The sequence below is a fragment of the Pogoniulus pusillus genome, chromosome 7, assembly GCF_015220805.1.
Source record: "Pogoniulus pusillus isolate bPogPus1 chromosome 7, bPogPus1.pri, whole genome shotgun sequence".
NCBI lineage: Eukaryota > Metazoa > Chordata > Aves > Piciformes > Lybiidae > Pogoniulus > Pogoniulus pusillus.
The window spans coordinates 40,735,716-40,760,196 of record NC_087270.1 but is presented as its reverse complement, the minus strand read 5'-3'; the positions used below and the strand labels follow the sequence as shown (position 1 = coordinate 40,760,196).

Here is a 24,481-nt window from a genome sequence, read left to right as displayed (position 1 = left end):
TACCCACCCCAGGGCTTCCTGGAGATGCTGATGCTGCCTTGCAAAACTCCGCTCCACACTCACACGCTGACCCTCGGGCAAAGCCGTGGCGTCTGGAAAACGTTATCCCAAAGCTCTCCCGAGTGCCAGAAGAACCCCAGGCTCCTTGGCGAAGGGCTGATAGCTTTCCATGGCGTGCAACGGGAGCAGCCCGGTTCGTGTCAGGAAGGCTCCTTCGGGAGCACATCAGCTCTTCAGGCGTTCCCTGCCCAAAGCCTTTTTGGGTCCCTGCCCTCGACAGCACCGCCTCATCCTTGCTACCTCCTTCCAAGGCATCGCTATCCCTCCTCCTTCGGCTGGGTGCTGGAGTCGGAGGATGTTTAGGACCCAGGCTGTGCAGCTCCTCCCTTTCAGGTCTCTCCAGGGTTATTGCTTGGTGGGAGGTAGGTTCAGGGCTCGATGGTATGAATGAAAGAGAGAGAGAGGGAGAGGGGAAAGCTGGACTGAAAAGCTCGAACTGGAATAGCTCGCCTGTCTCCAGGCAACAAGCCTGACGCAACCGCTGGAGGAGGGAAAAAAAAAGTCCCTTAAATAAAATAAAAGAAAGAAAGAAATAAAGAAAAACCCCACCGAGAGAGAGAGGTTTCTAAGGCAAGGCAGAGAGGAGGATGAGCCAGTCTCCTGGAGGCACTGGTGGCACCGCTCTGCAAACACCAAGTTGGATGCAGAAGGCAGGAGGAGGCAGCCAAGATGTCCGTGCGCCCTTCCCGCTGACTCGACCCCCGGTGAGTTTGTTGCTCTCGTCGGCTTGGCCGTGCTGGGGCTGGAGGGCAGCGCAGGCCCCCTGGGGACACCCCTGCCCTCGGGGTGGAAGCCCTTCGAGAGAAGCACAGCGCTAGAGGGGACCCCCTGGCTTGTCTGGCACCGTGCGAAGGGCAGCAGCGAGGATCGGGTCCCTCGGGAGCGCCGAGGTGGGGACCTCGATGCACCCCGGAGCTGAGCGCTGGGGGCTGATGTGCCGCCCCTGCTGCCGTGGGGTCAGGGGCTGGCATGGTCCAGCCACCATCTCCTGCCTTGCTGAAAGCCCCCGCAGATGGCTGGCATGGTGGCTCCCCGTTCTTTGGGACAGGCTGGAGATCAGGGCAGGGTTTCGAATCCTCCTTTACAACGAGGCTTAAGGATTTTGCTCTGGCTGGCAGCGGTGTCAGGGTCCTCGGCATCCTCAGGGGGATTTTTCCTGCGCTCTGGGTAAGGTGTAACGGGGAAGAGTCTGGCCAGGTTTTGGGACGATCACCTGTTGCTCCCTCTGCCCCCTCCCCAAGATTTGCAAGAGCCCTGGGACACTTTGTCAGCTTGTGCAGTGCAGACATAATGGGATGAAGCTTGGTGGCCTCGCAGGGCGTAGCTACCTTTGATTCGTGAAGCAGGCACTCCTGCGCTGAGCAGAGCAGGTTCCACCTGCTCACGTCTGGCCCTTGCAGCTCTCGTCGAGGCGAGGGGAGGAGAAGAAAACAACCAAACACACCAAAGAAAACCCCCAAAAGCACCCAGAACTTCCTCAGAGCCCTCGCAACAGCCTGGGGCTAACGGCCACAATCACCCTGCCAGCCCAAATGCCCTCCCAGCCAGCACGCCCCGGTGCGGTGCGCAGCGCTGCACCCGCGCTGACCGCGTCCTGCAGCCTGCCCTGTGCACGCAGGCTGACATCTCAGCCCCGAAGAGCAGCCACACGGGGCTAGGGAGAGCCCTTCCTATTTCCCTGTGATGCTTTCCTCTATTATTTGGCACTGCTCTGCCCTACAGAGCTTTTCTACACGGGAGACCTCAGCAGAAAGGGGTTAAAATGGATGCAAACCAAATGCCTTGTTTCCAGAGAGAAGCTACATCCAGCTGCTGCCTTTGGCTTTGTCTGCTCAGCCCCTGGACTCCCCACTTCCCAGTGGGAATGAGCCCGTTTTGGCTGCTGTGGATCTATTTTTTCCCCCTGCCAGCCATCATTTCAGCATGCTGAGGCTGTCGCTGTGATTTGCATCTTAGGTCTCCTCTGCTTTTGAATGCCCATTGCAGTGGTGCCACCTCATGAAGGGGACCTGTATGAGCAAAAGAGATTGGGCTTCTCCCTGGCTTCCCCCAGGCTCTAGGCTTGCATTAGCTCTGCAGCCATTAGGTGTTTGGAAAACGTAGCAGAGACACTGCAGGGGGAACAGAAATAATTAATTAATAGTCAGCCTTTCGGGGGCGGGGGGGAGGGAAGGGAGTCAGGAGCTGGTTTAAAGCAGCTCGCCTTAAATAACGCTGAAGAGCGGAGCGCTGGGAGGGAAGCAGGTCTGAGGACGGAGGTGCTGCGATCATTGCTGGGGCAGCACCACGGCAGGCAATTGGATGGGACAGGCAGCGTGGAAAGGGGATTAAGGCATCGCCGCGGGGCTGTCCCCGCTCCCCCGAGCGCTTTAACTCGGAGTCTGGAACGGGAGCTGGCCCCTGCAGCTTGCCTCTGCAGGGGGGAGCTCAGTGCTGAGCAGAATGAAGCCCAGGAGAGCAAAAAGAGGTTGTTTGGGGTTTGCTTTTCCTTTTTCCCCCCCCTTGAAAACACACCCTTCTGTCTTCCGTGCTGCATTTAGGGGGGAATAACCTCCTCCTGCTAGTCTCCTGGGAAGGGAGCATTTCTTAGCCTGACCTGGCTCCTTCCCAAGGCGTCGCAGCCCTTCTCTTTACCCTGCTTCCACCAGCACAGAGGTCCCTGCTTGCTTCGTCTGCTCTTTCCTCGCTGAAACCCGGCTGCGGGTTTCCAGCAGGGAAAATAAAGGAAAGAAGTGGCTCTGCCAAGCCACAGGTCCTTTGGAGGCATCTCTGGGGTCAGGTTAGGCATAGCCACTTCCAAGACTGGCTCCCCAAACCTGCTAAGCCCCTGGGGCAGTGCATGGAGAAGCAACTCTTTTCCCGTAATTCATGGCTCGTTTCACCTCGGCAGTCCTTACCAGAGCACGATTAAGGTGGAGGGAATCAGAGAGTGCTTGAATTGTTTTGGCCTGGGAGAGATCTCTGAGATCACTGAGTCCAACCATCAGCTTAACGCCACCGTGGAGTGATGGAGCTGTGTTGGTGCAGTGTCATCACCGAGAGCATCGCCTCTGTTGCTGCTGCTTGAATCTCTTCCCCTCTCAAAGTAATCATGCCTCGACTTGGCTGCTGGGCTGAGAGGCTTGACCCCTGTCCAGCTTCCCTCTTACTGGAAGACTGGTTTGCAGAGGTGCCAAGTATCTCTCAATATCCATCTTCCTGCAGGATTCCCACAAACCAGCTGGAAATCTGCTGATGGAGGGGAGTTGAGCTGAGCTGCAAATGCAGCTGGTAGGGTAGTACTCTCAGCCCTGCTTCCTTGCAAGGAGCTTTGTGCAGGGGATGCAGGAGGGATGAAATGTAGCTAGGCAGGAAGGTACAGTCTAACTTCTTGAAATGGGTTCTGACCCTACCAGTGGGGCTGGAGATCAGCCAGGGAGAAGTGCCTCAGGGCAAGGAGTGCAAACTGGGCCCCTCTCCCTTCTTCACTTCTGCTCTGCTCCTCTGGTCAGGCTGGCAGGTTTTCTATAGCTCCCTGCTGCTCTCTTCTCTTCACTGCTGTGTTTAAGGATCTTTCTGGAAGTCATTTGGGCAGAAGGATGTGCCAAGGCAAACCCTCACCCTGCTCCAGGTCATGGCTGAATTGAAAGCCCCACTTTTCCCCATGTATCTGTGACTGTGCCATGTCCACATCTGAAGGGCCAAAGCAGCAGGAGGGGCTGCTTCCCCATGCTGACCTTAGCATTCCAGCTGTCTGGGAAGTCTTGTGGGTTTTATTCATGACAGTAAATGGACAGGAATAGCTCAGGAGCCCATTAAGCTGTGTGCTGTACACAAATCTCAGCCCACTGTGTGGTGTGGCTTTGTGACCACCGAACCCCTGCAAGCCCATGGCAAGCTGGATCAGCCCAGGGACAGAAACGAGGTCTCCTCCCTGGGCTCTTGTCATGTGTAAGGCTGGAAGTCTGCTCTGTGTGTGTCTAAAGAGCCACAGCCAGCATGGACAGCTCTGCAAGGACACCTGAAGGTAAAGCCACCAGATGTAGAATCAGAATCATTTTGGTTGGAAAAGACCTTTAAGATCCTCAAGTCCAACCACCTCTGCCAAGTCTGGTACTAAACCATGTTCCCTCAGCACTGCATCTTTTGAATCATAGAATCAAACAGGTTGGAAGCTTATCCAGCCCAACCTAGCACCCAGCCCTCAACAAGCAACCAGACCATGGCACTAAGTGCCCCAGCCAGGCTTGGCTTCAACACCTCCAGGCACAGAGACTCCACCACCTCCCTGGGCAGCCCATTCCAATGCCAATCACTCTCTCTGCCAGGAGCTTCCTCCTCACATCCAGCCTAGACCTGCCCTGCCACAACTTGAGACTGTGTCCCCTTCTTCTGTCGCTGCTTGCCTGGCAGCAGAGCCCAACCCCACCTGGCTACAGCCTCCCTGCAGGCAGCTGCAGACAGCAATGAGCTCTGCCCTGAGCCTCCTCTGCTGCAGGCTGCACACCCCCAGCTCCCTCAGCCTCTCCTCACAGGGCTCTGCTCCAGGCCCCTCCCCAGCCTTGCTGCCCTGCTCCAAACACCTTCCAGCACCTCAACATCTCTCTTGAACTGAGGAGCCCAGAACTGGACACAGCACTCAAGGGGTGTCCTGAGCAGTGCTGAGCACAGGGGCACAAGAACCTCCCTTGTCCTGCTGCCCACACTGCTCCTGAGCCAGCCCAGGATGCCATTGGCTCTGCTGCCCACCTGGGCACTGCTGCCTCCTCTTCAGCTCCTCTCTGCCAGCACCCCCAGCTCCCTCTCTGCCTGGCTGCTCTCAGCCACTCTCCTTTTGTGGGGAGGAAGCTTGAAGATTAGTTTGGGATGGGCAAGAAAAGCATTTGGAAACCAGATCATTTTACTGGAGAGGCAGTTTTTGGGTGCTGCAGAGAGAGACTGGTTGGGAGAGTGGCCTGGCTCTCCCCTGAGCTGGGGGGCTGGCTGAGGGAATGATTTGCTCTCTGCAGGAGTCTTCTGAAGAGCTGCAGGATGCAGCCATGCTGCACGGAGGGGAGGGTCACAGCAGAGGACCTCATGGTAAAGAAGCCCACACAGCACAACATCTCCCCTCCTGAGTGTGGTCATTTTAGCAGGGGGAAAGGAGTGAGTGGTGTACAGACTCTCTGAAAAGGAGCTACAGTGTTGACCTGTATGGGCCCCTGCTTCCCTCACCCACTGCCCAGGGTTGCTGTGTTTCTGCTGCCCAGAGGATGCTCTGGAGCCTCTATCCACCACCACGCAGCAGCCAGAGCCCTCTCTTACTGCATTGCTATGGCAACCCCCTTGCACAAGCATCTCCTCTTCACTGCCCCACTGCCAAGCCACTGCAGACCTCCAAGGGAGTCAACCATCCCCACTTCATCTCTTTCTGCTGCTGGAGAAGGAAAGCACAGACACATCTCCTAGCCCAGGGAGGGCACACCAGGCACCATCCCCCCACCTCTCACTCCACCTTTAGCATTCCTTCAGCCTGTCGTTTCAGGCTCAGGGTTATCCTCTACCACTGGGCATACAGAGCTTGATGCTGATGTTAGCAGGTGGAGTTTGCCCTGGGCTTTCCTTTTGTGGATCAAGGAGTGTCTGCATGACCCACACAGGGACACCTATGCAAGCCCTTGGAGCAAGGGATCCACGTCCCACAAAACCAAGTGCCACAAGAATGATCAGAGGGTTGGAGCACCTCTGCTGTGTGGACAGGCTGAGACAGTTGGAGTTGTTCAGGCAGGAGAAGAAAAGGCTTTGGAGAGACCTTATAGTGGCCTTGTAGTACTTAAAAAGGGCCTCTGAGTAAAATGGGGACAATTATTTTTAGTGGAGCCTGTGGTGACGTGGCCAGGGGTGATGGTTTTAAACGGTAAGAGGAGAGATTCAGAGGAGAGATAAAGAAGGAATTGTTTGTGACTGGAGTGCTCAAACACCAGCACAAGTTTCCCAGAGAGGCAGCAGATGCCCCATCCCTGGAAACATTGCAGGTCAGGATGGATGGGGATCACCTGCTCTAGTTTAGGATGCCCCTGCTCAGTGCAGAGGGGTTGGGCTGGATGACCTTTAAAGGTTCCTTCCCACCCAAAGCATTCCATGGTTCTATGGCAGCGACTGTGCAGCCATTGCCATGACAACATGGGCACCTAGATGGAATGGAGAGATCTGAGGGCACTAAAGGTTAGTTCTTTACATCTGTGAAGAACCTCAGAGCTTCATTTCCTGGAAGCCAGCTGCATGACTTGTCCACTGAGTGAGAGTGAAACCGAGGCATGGAAAGGACAGAAGTGCTTTTGGAAGGCCATAAACTGCCCAGGCTCAGGCTCACAGGATGTCAGGAGTTGGAAGGGACCCAAGGAGATCACCAAGTCCAACCCCCTGCCACAGCAGGACCACACAGTCTAGCACAGATCACACAGGAACACATCCAGACAGGCCTGCAAAGGCTCCAGAGAAGGAGACTCCACAACCTCTCTGGGCAGCCTGTGCCAGGGCTCTGGGACCCTTACATTCAAGAAGTTCTCCCTTGTGTTGAGCTGGAACCTCCTGTGCTGCAGCTTCCATCCACTGCTGCTTGTCCTATCCCAGGGAGCAGTGAGCAGAGCCTGTCCCCCCCATCCTGACCCCCAGCCCTCAGATGCTTATGAACATTGATTAAATCCCCTCTCAGTCTTCTCCAGACTAAACAGCCCCAGGTCTCTCAGCCTCTCCTCATCAGGCAGTGCTCCAGTCCCCTCATCATCCTCATAGCCCTCCACTGGACCCTCTCCAGCAGATCCCTGTCCCTCTGAAACTGGGGAGCTCAAAACTGAAGGCAGCACTGAAGATGAGGTCTCACCAGGGCAGAGTAGAGGGGAAGGAGAACCTCCCTTGATCTGCTGGGCACACTGCTCCTAATACACCCCAGGTTCCCATTGGCCTTCTTGGCCACAAGGGCACATTGCTGTGCCGTGGATGTTTTCCACCAGCACTCCCAGCTCCCTCTTCACAGGGCTGCTCTCCAGCAGTCACCTCCCAGCCTGTACTGGTGCAGTTTATTCTTCCTCCTCAGGTGCAGGACTCTGCACTTGTCCTTGTTGAACCTCATCTGGTTGCTCTTTGCCCAGCTCTCAGTCTGTGCAGGTCTCTCTGGATGGCTGCACAGCCTTCAGCTGGATCAGCCAAGCCTCCCAGCTTGGTGTCATCAGCAAACCTGCTGAGCAGACTCTGTCTGCCTGTGCCCTCATCAATGTCACCAATGAAGATGTTGAACAGGACTGGACCCAGTCCTGATCCCTAGGAGACTCCACTGGTCACAGCTCTCCAGCTGGACCTGGCACCATCGATCACCACTCTTTGAACCCTATCTTATAACCCCTCTGCAATGACCAGGAATGTCATCACTCACAAAAGTCAGCCTTACAACAAAGATGTTACCTTTGCTAGGGGTTAGTGACCTGGTCTGGATGAAGATGGCCTTGCTTGCTGCAGGGTGGTTGGACCAGATGCCCTTTGAAAGGTCCCTTCCAACCTAAAACGTTCTATGGCACTTAGTAGCCCAGTGCAGAGCTGCAGCAAGTTCTATTGGGCTGCCTGTCATGGCCACCCCCTTGAAGAGCAGCAAGAAATGCTCCAAGGTGAGGTCTTTAAAGGCATTAAGTGGTTTCCTCTATTGACTTTGGCACGCTGCAGCTGGAGGCAAGTGAAAACCATCACCATGCCCTCAGCTCTGTGCAAGAGGTGCTGCAGGAGCTGACTCTGTGACAGGGCAGGCCTCTTGCTTTCCTTTGCACCCAGCTTTTTCCTCAGTGGAAGAAAGCAAACTGCTGCTGCTGCTGCTCCAGGCATGAGAGCTGTTGGCTTCAACCTGCCACAGTGTCTGTGTTTGCTCCCCCTCACCCTAACGCTCTCCTTAACGTAAATAGGAGCAGGAACCAGACCACACCATGACTAATTCTCCACCCCCAGACTGTCTGCCTCTGTGTTATCAACTCCTCCTTCAGCTCATGTGCCTGCACACAATTAAGGGATCCATCTGACTCTCTCCTAGTGTTTATTTTAAACTGAATCTCCTCACTGAAAAGGTTTGAGAGGCATAATTATGGTCTGGATTTCAGAGTTACACACGTCTTTGTGGGCAGAAACAGCAGGGGAAAGAATGGCTGAGTAACTCCTATTGCTCTGGTTTAGTGCATCCAGCTCAAAAGCTGCTTATGTCCCTGCTCAAAGGTAGAATAGGATCAAGCAGGTTGGAAGAGAGCTCCAAGCTCAGCCAGCCCAACCTAACACCCAGCCCTGGCCAAACAACCAGACCATGGCACTAAGTGCCCCAGCCAGGCTTGGCTTCAACACCTCCAGCCACACAGACTCCACCACCTCCCTGGGCAGCCCATTCCAATGCCAATCACTCTCTCTGACAGGAACTTCCTAACAACATCCAGCCTAGACCTCCCCTGGCACAACCCCAGACTGTGTCCCCTTCTTCTGTCCCTGGCTGCCTGGCAGCAGAGCCCAACCCCACCTGGCTACAGCCTCCCTGCAGGCAGCTGCAGACAGCAATGAGCTCTGCCCTGAGCCTCCCCTGCTGCAGGCTGCACCCCCCCCAGCTCCCTCAGCCTCTCCTCACAGGGCTCTGCTCCAGGCCCCTCCCCAGCCTTGCTGCCCTTCTCCAAACACCTTCCAGCACCTCAACATCTCTCTTGAATGGAGGAGCCCAGAACTGGACACAGCACTCCAGGGGTGGCCTGAGCAGTGCTGAGCACAGGGGCAGAAGAACCTCCCTTGTCCTGCTGCCCACACTGCTCCTGAGCCAGCCCAGGATGCCATTGGCTCTGCTGCCCACCTGGGCACTGCTGCCTCCTCTGCAGCTCCTCTCTGCCAGCACCCCCAGCTCCCTCTCTGCCTGGCTGCTCTCAGCCACTCTGGCCCCAGCCTGTAGTGCTGCTTGGGGTTGTTGTGGCCAAAGTGCTGAACCCTGCACTTGGCTTTGTTCAGTCTCATCCCATTGGCCTCTGCCCACCCATGCAGCCTGGCCAGGTCCCTCTGCAGGGCTCTCCTACCTTCCAACAAATCAACACCTGCTGCTAGCTTGATGTCATGCTGCCAAGCTGCCAAGGTGTTTTCTGTTGTCTGTCTAGATGAGAGCTCTGGGTCTATTCCTAGCTTAGTCACAGAGGAGCACAAGAGCTTGAGAAAGTCTCTTATCTGATCCTACAGGCAAATGAATACAAAAGCTGCCTGAGCTTGGCTCTTGCAGAGTTGTTTGGATTCTCTGACCCCCTAAGTCCCATATTTAAGTAACTCAGCTTGGGCACAGCTTCCCTTGGGACAAGGAGCAATGGATGGAAGCTGCAGCACAGGAGGTTCCAGCTCAGCACAAGGGGGAACTTCTTGAGTGTAAGGGTCCCAGAGCCCTGGCACAGGCTGCCCAGAGAGGCTGTGGAGTCTCCTTCTCTGGAGCCTTTCAAGGCCTGTCTGGATGTGTTCCTGTGTGACCTGAGCTAGACTTTGTGGTCCTGCTGTGGCAGGGGAGCTGTATAAGGAACAGTGTGGCCAGCAGGATAAGGGAGCCAGGTGGGGTTGGGCTCTGCTGCCAGGCAAGCAGCAACAGAACAAGGGGACACAGTCTGAAGTTGTGGCAGGGGAGGTCTAGGCTGGATGTTGTTAGGAAGTTGTTGTCAGAGAGAGTGATTGGCATTGGAATGGGCTGCCCAGGGAGGTGGTGGAGTCTGTGTGCCTGGAGGTGTTGAAGCCAAGCCTGGCTGGGGCACATAGTGCCATGGTCTGGTTGATTGGCCAGGGCTGGGTGCTAGGTTGGGTGGGATGAGCTTGGAGGTCTCTCCCAACCTGCTTGATTTTATGATTCTATAATTCCTTTCCAACCAGAGTGATTCATAGTGATGAGATGTTGTGCTGAGGGATTTGGGTTAGTCAAGGACTTGTCAGTGTGAAACTAATGATTGGACTCAATGAGCTTGAAGTTCTTTTCCAATCTAAGCAATTCTGTTATCCTGTGATTCATTGAGTCCCTTCCAACCCCTGACATCCTGTGAGCCTGTGCTCCTGCAATCCCCCATGCAGTGGCAGGAGGGGAAGCTGGGAGCTTCCTACCAGCTTCTCTCTGCTAATCCTCCACCATTGTGTTTTCAAAGGAACTGTTGGGACCATTCCCAGTGGGAAGCCTGGATATGTGCAGGGTTGGAAACCACAAGTCCCAAAGCTCCCAAGTGTCACCACAGTCCTCTGGGCCCTAATCATGCCAGCACCCCAGCAACTTCTACACTTGATTGAGGACCATGGTCCTGCCTTTGAGCTTGCTGGACAGGAGGAACCTGAACCTTTTGGCTGTGGATTGGCATCTCTAGTAAACCTAGACCTCAAAAATTAACCTGCAAAGCTGGGAGGAGGGGCAGGGGCTGTCAGAGTGGTGGTGGTGATGAAGGAGCCACTTTTCTCAGCTCTCCTTCTGGCTCAAACCCCTTGGAGATCTTTGGGCTCTCTTACTTCACCTAGTCCTGTTTTACCTGAGTGGAAGCTTGGCCCATAGGGATAGGAATAAATGGTCCTTAAAGGTCTCTTCCCACCCAAAGCATTCTATGATTCCATGATGCTGTGTAGGTTTGTCAGCCAGAGAATGAGAAAGCAGGCATGCAGAGACACCCTGACCCCCAGCAGCAACCACTGCTGGCTCCAGAGGACCTCAGGTTTTGTGATAGAGCCCCAGAGGGGTCTGTGAGCAAGTCCTGGCATCCTTGGCAACCCTTTCCTGGCCCCTTGAGTTAAAACTGGAGATGCAGGTAACCAGAGCTTCCTTAAAAGCCAGAACCTGTCTGTTCCTGTCCCAAAAGCAGCCAGATAGCTGAGGCAAAGCAACACACCCTAGGAGCACCTTGTACTCTGCCTTTCCCAAAGCCCTCGCTCCCTCCACTGCAACAAGAGCTCTTTCTCCCTTGTCATTCCCTTTTCCTTCTCTGACCGGGAACCAACCCTCTGTTTTCCTTCCAGGTGTGCATCCAGGGCTGGTGCAGTGTTTGAGCAGGAGCTGCCATCACCACAGCTGCTCTCTGAGGGGCTGCATTCCTCAAGCTGCCGGAGCTGATCCAGCCTTGAGGGTTTTAACTCCTCCATCCCTGGCAGGTTGTGGCACCCTCCTATGCTATTGGACTCCCGGGAAGAATGTCTCTACCCAAAATCCAAATAGAAGAGGCTCCTGGCAACGCAGACATTGGCTCTGGAGGTGCTGTTCCTCCTGATGACCACCTGAGGAGCCTCAAGGCATTGACAGAGAAGCTGAGGCTGGAAACCAGACGCCCATCCTACTTGGAGTGGAAGGCGAAGCTGGAGGAGCAGGCATGGAAGAGCCCCCAGCCATCGGGAGAGGAGGAGGTGACTGAGGCCAAAAAGGCCATGGAGGAGACTGTCCCCTTGAGGAAGGTCCAGCTGCATCTCAGTGGGAGTCCCAACCAGGACAGGACAACTGTTACCTCAGGCAGAATAGGAGGCTTTGAGAGCATCGACGAGGCTTTGACGTGGCTCAGGAAGGAACTGGTAAGAGGTTTCCTGCCCCTGAGAGGTAAAAAGGGGAAAGAGAAAAAAAGGGAAAAGCAGATCTGAGGAAACAAGCAGGTCCTTGTTCCTACCTGCCTTCAGCCCTGGGTGAAAAGGCAACAATCAGTCATTGTCTTCTCCATGGCTTTCACTGGCTGGAAAGAATTTTGTCCTAATATTTAATCCAAACTTCCCCTGTGCTCAGCACTGCTCAGGCCACTGCTTGAGTGCTGTGTCCAGTTCTGGGATCCTCCACTCAAGAGAGATGTTGAGGTGCTGGAAGGTGTCTGGAGAAGGGCAGCAAGGCTGGGGAGGGGCCTGGAGCAGAGCCCTGTGAGGAGAGGCTGAGGGAGCTGGGGGTGTGCAGCCTGCAGCAGAGGAGGCTCAGGGCAGAGCTCATTGCTGCCTGCAGCTGCCTGCAGGGAGGCTGTAGCCAGGTGGGGTTGGGCTCTGCTGCCAGGCAAGCAGCAAGGGAAGAAGAGGACACAGTGTCAAGCTGTGGCAGGGGAGGTCTAGGCTGGATGTTGTTAGGAAGTTGTTGTCAGAGAGAGTGATTGGCATTGGAATGGGCTGCCCAGGGAGGTGGTGAAGTCTGTGTGGCTGGAGGTGTTGAAGCCAAGCCTGGCTGGGGCACTTAGTGCCATGGTCTGGTTGGTTGTTGAGGGCTGGGTGCTAGGTTGGACTGGCTGAGCTTGGAGCTCTCTTCCAGCCTGCTAGATGGAAGAGACCTAGACCTCCCCTGCCACAACTTGACACTCTGTCCCCTTCTTCTCTTGCTGCTTGCCTGGCAGCAGAGCCCAACCCCACCTGGCTACAGCCTCTCTGCAGACAGCAATGAGGTCTTCCCTGAGCCTCCTCTTCTGCAGGCTGCACACCCCCAGCTCCCTCAGCCTCTCCTCACAGGGCTCTGCTCCAGGCCCCTCTCCAGCCTTGCTGCCCTGCTCTGCACACATAGTTTGCTTCCCCCAAACCATTTTTCCATGGTGACCCCAAGTGCTTCAAACTCTTGTGGGAACCTCTTGTTCTCACCCTGTAGCAGCTAAAAAACAATATTCCATGCATAAGGTTAGGACCTTATCTCAGATCCCTCCTCATCCACCTTACACAGGTTTATCATCTGTGGGCTCCTGCTTCCTCAGAAGCCAGTTCACACTTCTGTCACCCTCTCCCAGCCTTGGGTCCTATCTTGCACCTGTGTTTATTTTTGGCAGCTCTGAAGTGGTAGTTTGACAGAGAGGATGACAAGACACACAAGCTGGAGAAGGGAAGTCTCTGGGGAGAACTTATTGCAGCATTTCAGTTCTTGAAAGGCAGCCTATAAGAAAGATGAGGACAGACATTCTAACACAGCCTCACAGAATTAACCAGGTTGGAAAAGACCTCTGAGATCACCAAGTCCAACCTAGCACCTAACCCTTCTCACTAACTTACCCATGGCACTCAATGCCCCATCCAGCTTCCTATTAAACACCTCTGGGGTCAGGGACTCCACCACCTCCCTGGGCAGCCCATTCCAATGCCAATCACTCTCTCTCACAACAACTTCCTCCTCACAGCCAGCCTAGACCTGCCCTGGCACAGCTTGAGGCTGTGTCCCCTTGTTCTGTTGCCGCTTGCCTGGCAGCAGAGCCCAACCCCACCTGGCTACAGCCTCCCTTCAGGCAGCTGCAGACAGTAATGAGCTCTGCCCTGAGCCTCCTCTGCTGCAGGCTGCACACCCCCAGCTCCCTCAGCCTCTCCTCACAGGGCTCTGCTCCAGGCCCCTCCCCAGCCTTGCTGCCCTGCTCTGGACACCTTCCAGCACCTCAACATCTCTCTTGAATTGAGAAGCCCAGAACTGGACACAGCACTCAAGGTGTTGAGTGCAGGGGCAGAATAAGGGCTTGTGGTGCCTTCCACCCCTTCCATTCTCTGCTTCTGTGATTAAAAAGCTACACCTAGGCTAGGAGGAGAAAGCAGAGGCAGGGCAGGGATATTAGAAACTCATCACGTAGGTGTGTGATGGTATGGGCTCTTACCCACCCCCCCACACTTTGTCTTTGCCCCAGCTAACTCAGAAAGGACTCCAGGAATATAAATGAAGCCATTTATTTACAAGCAGCACAATATACAGGCAGCTATTTACAATATATACAGTTATAAACAGAAATATACAAAGGGTAGACAATACAGAAGCACAACTCCCCTCCCAGAAACCTGAGTCCCCAGGAGGGGCTCTCAAACCACCCCAACACCTTCTCCAGCCCCTCTCAACCTTACCCCAGTTCCCAGGAAGAAGAGAGGTGCAGCCAAGAGGTTAAGAAGGAAGGTTAGTGGCAGTGGGGTTAAGGAGCACTGTAGCCAGGTGGGGGGTGGCCTCTTCTCCCAGGCAACCAGCAATAGAACAAGGGGACACAGTCTCAAGTTGTGGCAGGGTAGGTCTAGGCTGGATGTTAGGAAGAAGTTCTTCACAGAGAGAGTGATTGGCATTGGAATGGGCTGCCCAGGGAGGTGGTGGAGGCACCGTCCCTGGAGGTGTTGAAGCCAAGCCTGGCTGGGGCACTTAGTGCCATGGTCTGGTTGCTTGGCCAGGGCTGGGTGCTAGGTTGGCCTGGATGATCTTGGAGGTCTCTTCCAACCTGCTTGATTCTGTGATTCTAAGGAGATGTGACTAGGTCTGAAGGCAAAGGCAGAGTGAGAGACAAAATGAAGAATGTTTACTTCTTCTTCCCAGAGTTCTCAGCATGACTGTGAGAGAAGAGACAAAATTGTTTTCATTTCACTGCCCATTATCTAGTTCTTTTACCAAACCATTCCAGCTTGCTTCAAACTAGCACAAGGTGGTGTCTTGCTCTCATGGGTTTGGCACAAATTTGGCCTGGGCTGGCTTGCAGTGACCCAAGTAGCTCTCAACCAGTCCAGGAGAGATAATTCCCACGGGAGGTGTGGGTACAGCTCACCTTTTTGTAGCTCACATGAGGTGAATAAGTCAGGCCAGACTGCTGGAGGAGCTGTTTGCAGGAGTGGAGGATGATTCCAAGTGCTCTTTGTAAGTGTAGGAGCAAGCAGACACCAAGACCACGCTTTCCAGTTCATCCTTTCACCTAACTGGAATGGAAAAGCTTTGTTACTTGGCCTACATAGAATCATAGAATCAACCAGGTTGGAAGAGAGCTCCAAGCTCATCCAGTCCAACCTAGCACCTAGCCCTAACCAATCAACCAGACCATGGCACTAAGTGCCTCATCCAGGCTTTTCTTGAAGACCCCCAGGGACGGTGCCTCCACCACCTCCCTGGGCAGCCCATTCCAATGCCAATCACTCTCTCTGTGAAGAACTTCCTAACATCCAGCCTATACCTACCCTGGCACAACTTGAGACTGTGTCCCCTTGTTCTATTACTGGTTGCCTGGCAGAAGAGCCCAACCCCCACCTGGCTACAATGTCCCTTCAGGTAGTTGTAGACAGTAATAAGATCAGCCCTGAGCCTCCTCTTCTCCAGGCTAAACAGGCCCAGCTTCCTCAGCCTCTCCTCATAGGATTTGTGCTCCAGGCCCCTCACCAGCTTTGTTGCCCTTCTCTGGACATGTTCCAGCACCTCAACATCCTTCTTGAATTGAGGGGCCCAGAACTGGACACAGTACTCAAGGTGTGGCCTGACCAGTGCTGAGTACAGGGGCAGAATAACCTCCCTTGTCCTGCTGGCCACACTGTTCCTGATGCAACATGATTGGAAACAACTCATGGCACATGGCTTGCTTCCTCTTGCTGTGAATCCCACCAGCATCTGAAACTGCACTGACAGCAGCAATGCTTGCAACAGGGTCCCATGAGGTTGGGACAGCACTTGTGGTTCATATAATAGGATGACACAATCATAGAGCAGTTTGGGTTGGAAGGGACCTTTAAATCTCACCTGGTCCAATTCCTCTGCAGTGAGCAGGGACAGCTTCAACTAGGTGCAGTGGACTGCCCAGGGGGTTGGTCTGTTCTGACAGGCAACCAGCAACACAACACTCTGAAAGGTCTTCTCCTACCTAAATGAGTTTATGATCTCATGATTCTTGGGGGACAGTGCTAGTGACAGCTGCCAACTGCATGTGGCACCATTCACCACCACGCTCTGGCCCGGCCCTGCAGCCAGTTCTTGATCTACTGTGTCCACTTCTGGGCTCCTCAACTGCAGAGAGATGTTGAGGTGCTGGAAGGTGTTTGGAGCAGGGCAGCAAGGCTGGGGAGGGCTCTGGAGCAGAGCCCTGTGAGGAGAGGCCGAGGGAGCTGGGGGTGTGCAGCCTGCAGCAGAGGAGGCTCAGGGCAGAGCTCATTGCTGTCTGCAGCTGCCTGCAGGGAGGCTGTAGCCAGGTGGGGTTGGGCTCTGCTGCCAGGCAAGCAGCAACAGAACAAGGGGACACAGTCTCAAGCTGTGTCAGGGGAGGTCTAGGCTGGATGTTGTTAGGAAGTTCCTGTCAGAGAGAGTGATTGGCATTGGAATGGGCTGCCCAGGGAGGTGGTGGAGTCTGTGTGGCTGGAGGTGTTGAAGCCAAGCCTGGCTGGGGCACTTAGTGCCATGGTCTGGTTGCTTGTTGAGGGCTGGGTGCTAGATTGGGCTGGCTGAGCTTGGAGGTCTCTTCCAACCTGCTTGGTTCTATGATTCTAAAGTCTCTTGGAGAATCTCAGCTCCAGATCTGAGATCAAAATCTGTGATGCACTCTCCAATTCCCAGTGCTCTCCATATAAATCCCAAGTCTCCAAATGCCCAAGGAATCATAGAATCAGGATTTGTGCTCCTGCTCCATCTTTGCATCCATCGCAGAACCCAGAGCAAAACCTTTGAGGATCCAATCTCCTACAGAAAAATCAGCCTCAATAACAGCACAGACTCAGCACCCGTGAGCTAAGGTGGATGTTGCAGTGGGTCAGTAGTCATAAGGTGGCCCTAGCTAGCCGGGGGGCCAGCCAGGCCCCCCGGCCTTTGAAAGCCTCCACCACACCCCGGTGCTCACCCATGGGCACTCACCTGGGATGCCAGCAGAGGATCCCTTGGCCCACAATGGGCCCAGCTTGGGGCTGGGCTCCTCCTGCTCTGCTTATAAAGGGCACTGAGCAGGGAGGGCAAAATGGCCACAGCTGGGGTGGGAGGAGACTTCAATTGACCTCAGGTGCTGTGGGGGTGGGAGGGGGAGGAGTGAAAATCAAACAAACGCCACCAAATCCAACCAAGGAGAGCTTTGGCTAACAGCCAGGTGGGAAATCAAACAAATCAAACCCCAAAGCCTCCTGGAGAGAGTATCCAACCAGACTGGCACATGGGAGATGTTTTCCAACTAGGGTGGGACATGGGAGATCTCCTTAGAATCATGGAATCAAGCAGGCTGGAAGAGAGCTCCAAGCTCATCCAGCCCAACCTAGCACCCAGCCCTCAACAATCAACCAGACCATGGCACTAAGTGCCCCAGCCAGGCTTAGCCTAGAAGTCTAAATTGGAGAAGAAAAAAGGACAAACCAGACCACAACTGCTCCTTGCTTTACATTTTTCTGCCCCTTAATTATACTGCTGGCTCTGGGCATGACTCATGTAATTTAGAGCAATTTCCCCCCCAAAAAAGAGAGGGCATGGATTTGACTGACCACAGCCAAATAGCTACGTTGGAAGTGCTGTTGCTGGGTAGGAGCTGCCAGAAAACAGCAAGACCACAGTGAGGCCATGGCATGCTGGAACAGAAAGAAAACAAAGGCTGCATTTCACATTACCCTTCAAGAGTGAAATTCAGTTCCCTTGCAAGGAATTAACAAGCACTGTCCCTGGAGGTGGTCAAGCAAAGCTTGGATGAGGCACTTAGTGCCATGGTCTGGTTGATTGGTTAGGGCTGGGTGCTAGGTTGGACTGGATGATCTTGGAGGTCTCTTCCAACCTGGTTGATTCTATGATTCTATGATTCTATGATTGGCCAGGGCTGGGTGCTAGGTTGGGCTGGATGAGCTTGGAGGTCTCTTCCAACCTGCTTGGTTCTATGATTCTATGGGGAAAGTTCTGCCATGCTCACTCCAGCAAATTTAGCTCTGACTTTAAGTGAAATAGAGTCATTTACACAGAAAGTGATTGACATTGGAATGGGCTGCCCAGGAAGGTAGTGGAGTTGCCATCCCTGGAGGTATTGAAGCAAAGCCTGCATGAGGCACTTAGTGCCATGGTCTGGTTGACTGGATAGGGCTGGGTGCTAGGTTGGGCTGGATGAACTTGGAAGTCTCTTCCAGCCTGCTTGACTCTATGATTCTGTGGTCTCAACACAGCCAGGGTTTTTCCTTGTTTGTGCCTGTGGTGTGAGAGTAAAGCAATCAGGAAGGTTTCACAGCAGGATGTGGTTCTAGAATCATGGAATGGTTTAGGCTGGAAGGGACCTCAAAGGTCATCTAGTTGCAATGCCAGGATCATAGAATCAAGCAGGTTGGAAGAGAGCTCCAAGCTCAGCCAGCCCAACCTAGCACCCAGCCCTGGCCAATCATCCAGACCATGGCACTAAATGCCCCAGCCAGGCTTGGCTTCAACACCTCCAGCCACACAGACTCCACCACCTCCCTGGGCAGCCCATTCCAATGCCAATCTTGGAGGTCACTTCCAACCTTCTTGATTCTATGATTCTGTGATTCTGTGGTTCTATGACAGGCTGAGAGACTTGGATCTGTTTATTCTGAAGGAGAGGAATGAGAGGGGATTTTATCCATGCTGATCCATATCCAAAGAGCAGACATCAAAAGGGTGGGAGCAGACTCTTGTGAGTGGTGTCCAGCAACAGGACAAGGGGCAGTGGGCACAAACTGGAACACAGGAGGTTCAATTGAAACAGAAAGACAAATATCTTTCCTGTGAGGGTGCAAGAGCCCTGGGCCATGCTGTCCAGACAGGTTGTGGAGTCTCCTTCTCTGCAGAGATTAGAAATTCATCTGGACGTGATCCTGTGCAACCTGGTACAGATGAACCTGCTTTAGCAGGAGATTAGATCAGATGATCTCCAGAGGTCTCTTCCAAACCCTGTCATTCTCTGACTCTCTGATATTTATTCAAGCTGGAAGGCAAGGCCAGAAAGGGCAGCATCCCTCAGACAGCATCCTGCTTGGGGCAGCCAGGCAGGACACCAACTCCCCACACCTTGAATAAGGTCACTCTAAGTAAGCAATCAAATCTTTCTGGCCTGATTTAATGCAAGAGACAATAGCCATGAGAGGGTCACACAACCCAGCTTTGCCCTGAGGAGGTGGTGAGTGTCCCAGGCAGCTTTCTGAAGCTCAGACAAAAATAATCCACTTGTCATAACTGGGTTGAAGTCTGCCTCAGCCACTCTGTCCTCTGCTCTAGGGCGAATTCACCCCCACTCTATGCAGCCCTTCAGGAGAAGACAGTGCAGTGTGTGTAGGATTCACCCATCCCCAGTGACAGACTGAAAGCTGGCACATGTGGAGAGTTTTTGATCCAGGGAAGAAGTCAACCAGCCCATGTTTTACAATGCAGGGTGTGCAGCTCCATCACCCACACTGTGCAACCCTCATCGCAGCTACCAGCAGGGTTGGGCTGGGTTGTTTCAATAGTGTGGCCCCAGCACGGTCTTGGCACGTAGCAGGCAGCAAGCACCCTGCCAAACAGAGCTTCAGGAGTCTGCACATGCTGGGGACTCTTCCCAACAGGCAGTTTGTACAGGACCACCCAATGCTGGAATTAAACCCATCCCAGCCAGAACCAGTAGAGGCAGGAAAGTGATATGCACAAACTTCCCTTTGGCCATGACTGTTGTTCAGCCTGGAGAAGAGAAGGCTCCAGGGAGGCATTCTTGCAGCCTCTCTCTACTTAAAGGGGGGGGGGGGGGGGTGTGTAAAAAAGATGAGGATGATCTTTTAGCACAGCCTCTTGTGACAGGATGAGGGGGGATGGCCTCAAACTTAAAGAGGGGAAAATTGGTTAGACAGAAGGATGAAACTGTTTGCAGTGGAGGGTGGTGGAAGTCTCATCCTGGTAAACATTGCAAGTAAGGTTGGAGAAGGCTCTGAGCCACCTGAACTAGCTGAAGAACATAGAATCATATAATTATAGAATCAACCAAGTTGGAAGAGATCTCCAAGCTCATCCAGTCCAACCTAGCACCCAGCCCTGTCCTATCAGCTAAACCCTAGAATCATAGAATCAATCAGGCTGGAAAAAACCTCCAAGCTCATCCAGTCCAACCTAGCACCCAGCCCTGGCCAATCAACCAGACCATAGAACCATAGAATCAACCAGTCTGGAAGAGAGCTCCAAGCTCAGACAGTCCAACCTAGCACCCAGCCCTCAACAAGCAACCAGACCATGGCACTAAGTGCCCCAGCCAGGCTTGGCTTCAACACCTCCAGGCACACAGACTCCACCACCTCCCTGGGCAGCCCATTCCAATGCCAATCACTCTCTCTGACAACAACTTCCTCCTCACATCCAGCCTAGACCTCTTCTGCCACAACTTGACACTCTGACCCCTTCTTCTGTTGCTGATCACTGCAGAGGGGTTGGACTAGATGCCCTATAAAGTTGCCTTCCAAGTCAAGCCATTCTATGATCCTGTGCTGCTACACAATGGGCATGGGTTAGTTGCCTGGTGAGTTGCTAGGCCAGGAGTGTCCAAGTTCAAATTAAAGTCATCTATTAAACCTGAAGCATTTCTCTTAGTCCACACAAAATGCAATGATAGAAGGAATTTCTCTCTGTGTCTTGAGAGTCTGCTCTGGTTCAGGTTCAGCTGTCCCTGGAGGTGTTGGAGCCAAGCCAGGATGGGGCACTTAGTGCCATGGTCTGGTGGATTGGGCAGGGCTGGGTGCCAGGTTGGACTGGCTGAGCTTGGAGGTCTCTTCCAACCTGCTTGACTCTATGATTTTATGATCTGGTTGATTGGACAGAGCTGGGTGCTAGGTTGGACTGGCTGAGCTTGGAGGTCTCTTCCAACCTGCTTGATTCTATGATTCCTCACATTCAGAAGTGAAGAGAAAGGACAAAGCAAAGGTCTTCCTGTGCATCTGCTGTTCTTGGTCTTTCACCCCACACAACCTGTCCCAGGGCTTGATTCTGCACACCAAGTTCTGGCCATGGTTTGCAGCAGTGACATATGCCCACTGAGCTCCAGCCAGTGGCAGCTGGGACCTGCTGGGAGTCTGGCCCTGAGAAGATGATTTATTTAGGCATGCAGACTCCTGCTCTCGTTTTTGTGCTGAGAGGCTCTGTGTAGGTGGAGGAGCAAATTGCAGCACTCAGCATGTGCTGAACTGCCCCAAGGGCTGGGCTGGAGCACTTCCCTTCTCCTGCCTTTCTTTTGCCTTTGTGCTGTCCAGTATGGCTGTTCTTCTCCAGTGCTGAAAGTAAAGCCATCCACAGGCATGGTGTGGTGACAGCCCCGAGGACTGCAGTGGCCAGGCTGTTATTTGCCTCTTTGCTTTTCACACTCTTCAGGCTTTACAAGTTCTAAAATGAAGCCCTCCAGAATCCTCTTCCTCCTAAATGTGGCTGAAGCACAAAAATTCTGCTATGATCTGGGACATCTTTGGAGAGTTCTTACTTTGGCCCAGTAGTAAAATATGCCTTTGAGATGGATGCTTTCCATCTCAAACTCACCAATGTCTGGCACCTTGAAGGGCACAAAAGAGGGCATTGAACCTCTTGAAGGGTCTGCAGCATGACACAAAAGAGGGCTTTGAACCTCTTGAAGGGTCTGCAGCATGAGTCTGGTGAAGAGCAGCTGAGGGGACTGGAGGACAGAAAGTTGACAGGAGACCTTCTCATTCTCTACAACTAGGAGAACCCTGCAGAGGGACATGGCCAGGCTGCAGGGGTGGGCAGAGGCCAATGGGATGAGACTGAACAAGGCCAAGTGCAGGGTTCTACACTTTGGCCACAACAACCCCAAGCAGCACTACAGGCTGGGGCCAGTGTGGCTGAGAGCAGCCAGGCAGAGAGGGAGCTGGGGGTGCTGGGAGAGAGGAGCTGCAGAGGAGGCAGCAGTGCCCAGGTGGGCAGCAGAGCCAATGGCATCCTGGGCTGGCTCAGGAGCAGTGTGGGCAGCAGGCAACTATCCCACAGGCGAATAAGCTTATCCAGTCCAACCTAGCACCCAGCCCTCAACAAGCAACCAGACCATGGCACTAAGTGCCCCAGCCAGGCTTGGCTTCAACACCTCCAGGCACACAGACTCCACCACCTCCCTGGGCAGCCCATTCCAATGCCAATCACTCTCTCTGACAACAACTTCCTAACAACATCCAGCCTAGACCTCCCCTGGCACAGCTTGACACTCTGTCCCCTTCTTCTGTTGCTGCTTGCCTGGCAGCAGAGCCCAACCCCACCTGGCTACAGCCTCCCTGGAGACAGCTGCAGACAGCAATGAGCTCTGCCCTGAGCCTCCTCTGCTGCAGGCTGCACACCCCCAGCTCCCTCAGCCTCTCCTCACAGGGCTGTGCTCCAGGCCCCTCACCAGCTTCGTTGCCCTTCACTGGACACCTTCCAGCACCTCAACATCTCTCTTGAATTGAGGAGCCCAGAACTGAACTGAACACAGCATTCAAGGTGTGGCCTGAAGAATGTTGAACACAGAGGAGAGTGATTGGCACTGGAATGGGCTGCCCAGGGAGGTGGTGGAGTCTCTGTGGCTGGAGGTGTTGAAGCCAAGCCTGGCTGGGGCACTTAGTGCCATGGTCTGGTTGCTTGTTGAGGGCTGGGTGCTAGGTTGGACTGTCTGAGCTTGGAGCTCTCTTCCAACCTGCTTGATTCTACGATCTGTGAGCATCATTTCCAGTCAGCAGGGAGCAGCACCAGGAGCAGCTGGTTGTGCCCTTGCTGATGCCCTGCTCTGTGCCCACCCTCTGTCTTGTGTTGCAGGCAGAGATGCGCCTGCAGGACCAGCAGCTGGCCAGGCAGCTCATGCGCCTCCGCAGCGACATCAACAAGCTGAAGATAGAGCAGACCTGCCACCTGCACCAGCGCATGCTCAACGATGCCACCTTCGAGCTGGAGGAGAGGGACGAGCTCTCTGACCTCTTCTGTGACTTCCCCCTTGTGAACTCCTTCAGCCTTTCCACGCCACTCAAGCTCATCGGAGTCACCAAGATGAACATCAACTCCCGCCGGTTCTCACTGTGCTAGACGGGGAAACAGGAGGGGAAGTTGGGGGGGGGAAGGAGAGAGGGGACTGTGCAGTGCCAGGGCTCCCTCTGCCTGATGGCTGGGCAAAAGAATACAAGGCCAAAGAGGAGCTAGGGGAACAGCAGCAAACAGGGAACTCACGGGTGGTGTTGGTGGCAGGGTAGAACAGCTGAGCTGGGCACTGATATGGCCCAAAGATGCTCATCAAGGAGATGTGGAGGAAGCGTGAAGAGCATCTGGATCCAACATGTGCACCCAAAGTGCAAAGGTCTTCCTCCTGTGCTTCCTCCTGCAATAACCAAGAGCACCCAGCTCCAGTGTGGTAGGTGGTGCTCAAAAATCAAAGGAGGGAGTCATAGATCAGTCACAAATCAAAGCTAAATCCCTTTTCTCTCCCCCTTTACCTCTGCCCAGGCTAGAGCCATCTCTTCAGAAAACAGATCACTCTTCTCCATTGGTGCCTACTCAGGCATCAGCCCTCAGCCCCTGCTGGCCCAAGCACAGCAGCCATGGGGTTGTTTCAGGGGGAAGCTGATTGCCATTGGCAAGGAGCCCTCCCAGCAGGGAAATGATCAGTGAGGTACCATGGGTTAAACAGGATGCAGCCCCAAGAAGCAGCCAGAAGATGCACTGTTTGACTTGCTCCATTGAGTCTAGTGTACTCTAGCTTAATTTTGCCTGTGGTATAGATTAGGGACAGATCATAGACACATTTCTATAGAGACTCCAACTGCTCCCAAGTCCTCTGTGTGCCCTAGGAGTTCCATTCAGAGCAATACACGGTCCTGATGTCGGTGTCAGCAGTGACCACAAGACACTGCTTGGTTAACTCCACAAGCAGTAAGGCAAAGGAGGTAGCTGACCCCCCCAAGACACCTCAGATCTATCACCCCAGGCTGATATTCCCCCAACAGCAGCACCAGCAAATCCTGGAGCCTCTGTAGCAACACATCCATCAGAGAGAGGAATTTCAAGAGCAGAAGAGGAACTTCAGTGTAATGAACATGAAGTGTGACTCTCAAAGGGAGCAAGGCTGCTGTGAAGAGCTTTGGACTCGTGGCAAGCACACAGCATGCCCTCCCTGCCTGGCAGGCTGTGAGATGGATGCTGTATTTTCTTGCCTTTCAGTGCACACAGCTGCACATCTGCCTGTACATGGCACAGAGGGCAGAGAGGCACCTGTGGTGTAGCCCAACAAGGGTAAGGACTCAAGAGGTCTACCCATGGCAATCGTTGGACACCTGACACCCAAAGCTAGACTCTCCCTTCTGTGCCAGCACCCCTCCTGACTGTGTCAGAGTGGTCCTGTCTCCCAGCTCATCCCCCCAGCCCAGCTCTGCTCTCTGCCACGTGTCTGAGCAGAGAGCCCTGTGGTTGAGTGAATCTGACTTGGACCAGGCAGCACCAGCCCAAGCCCTGGGGAGGAGCAGGAGCTGAAAGTTGTGTGGCTCTGTCAACGTGCCTGTGCCTGACTGTGTCTGTGAGCTCTGTGTGTGTGTGTGTCTAAGCTGTTGTGTGTGTACTTGTGAGCCTGCAGGATACCTCTCTGGGGAGGTTGAGTGTTGGACTCATGCCTGTGTTGCCAAATGTGATGTGAACCATGAGCTGATGGCACTCTGCCATGCCTGAGAAGATGCAGTGAGGCTTCAAGACTTGGGGTTTCCAGAGAGAGGTTAAATCAATGCAGAGAAGACAAATCATTCATCTGCCTCCACAGGTCTCCATGGGAGGAACAAATTAACACCACAAAGGACTTCATAAGCC

The 24,481-nt window shown here is 53.9% G+C and overlaps 1 protein-coding gene across 1 annotated transcript; it reads left to right on the top strand.

Annotated features, from left to right (window-relative positions):
• Positions 1–330: 330 nt before the first annotated feature.
• Positions 331–24,481, top strand: FAM167A (family with sequence similarity 167 member A). Its single transcript, XM_064146690.1, has 3 exons — positions 331–764; positions 11,047–11,589; positions 22,454–24,481. The coding sequence occupies exons 2-3, from the start codon at positions 11,218–11,220 to the stop codon at positions 22,715–22,717; spliced, it is 636 nt and encodes a 211-aa protein (XP_064002760.1). The 5' UTR covers positions 331–764; positions 11,047–11,217; the 3' UTR covers positions 22,718–24,481.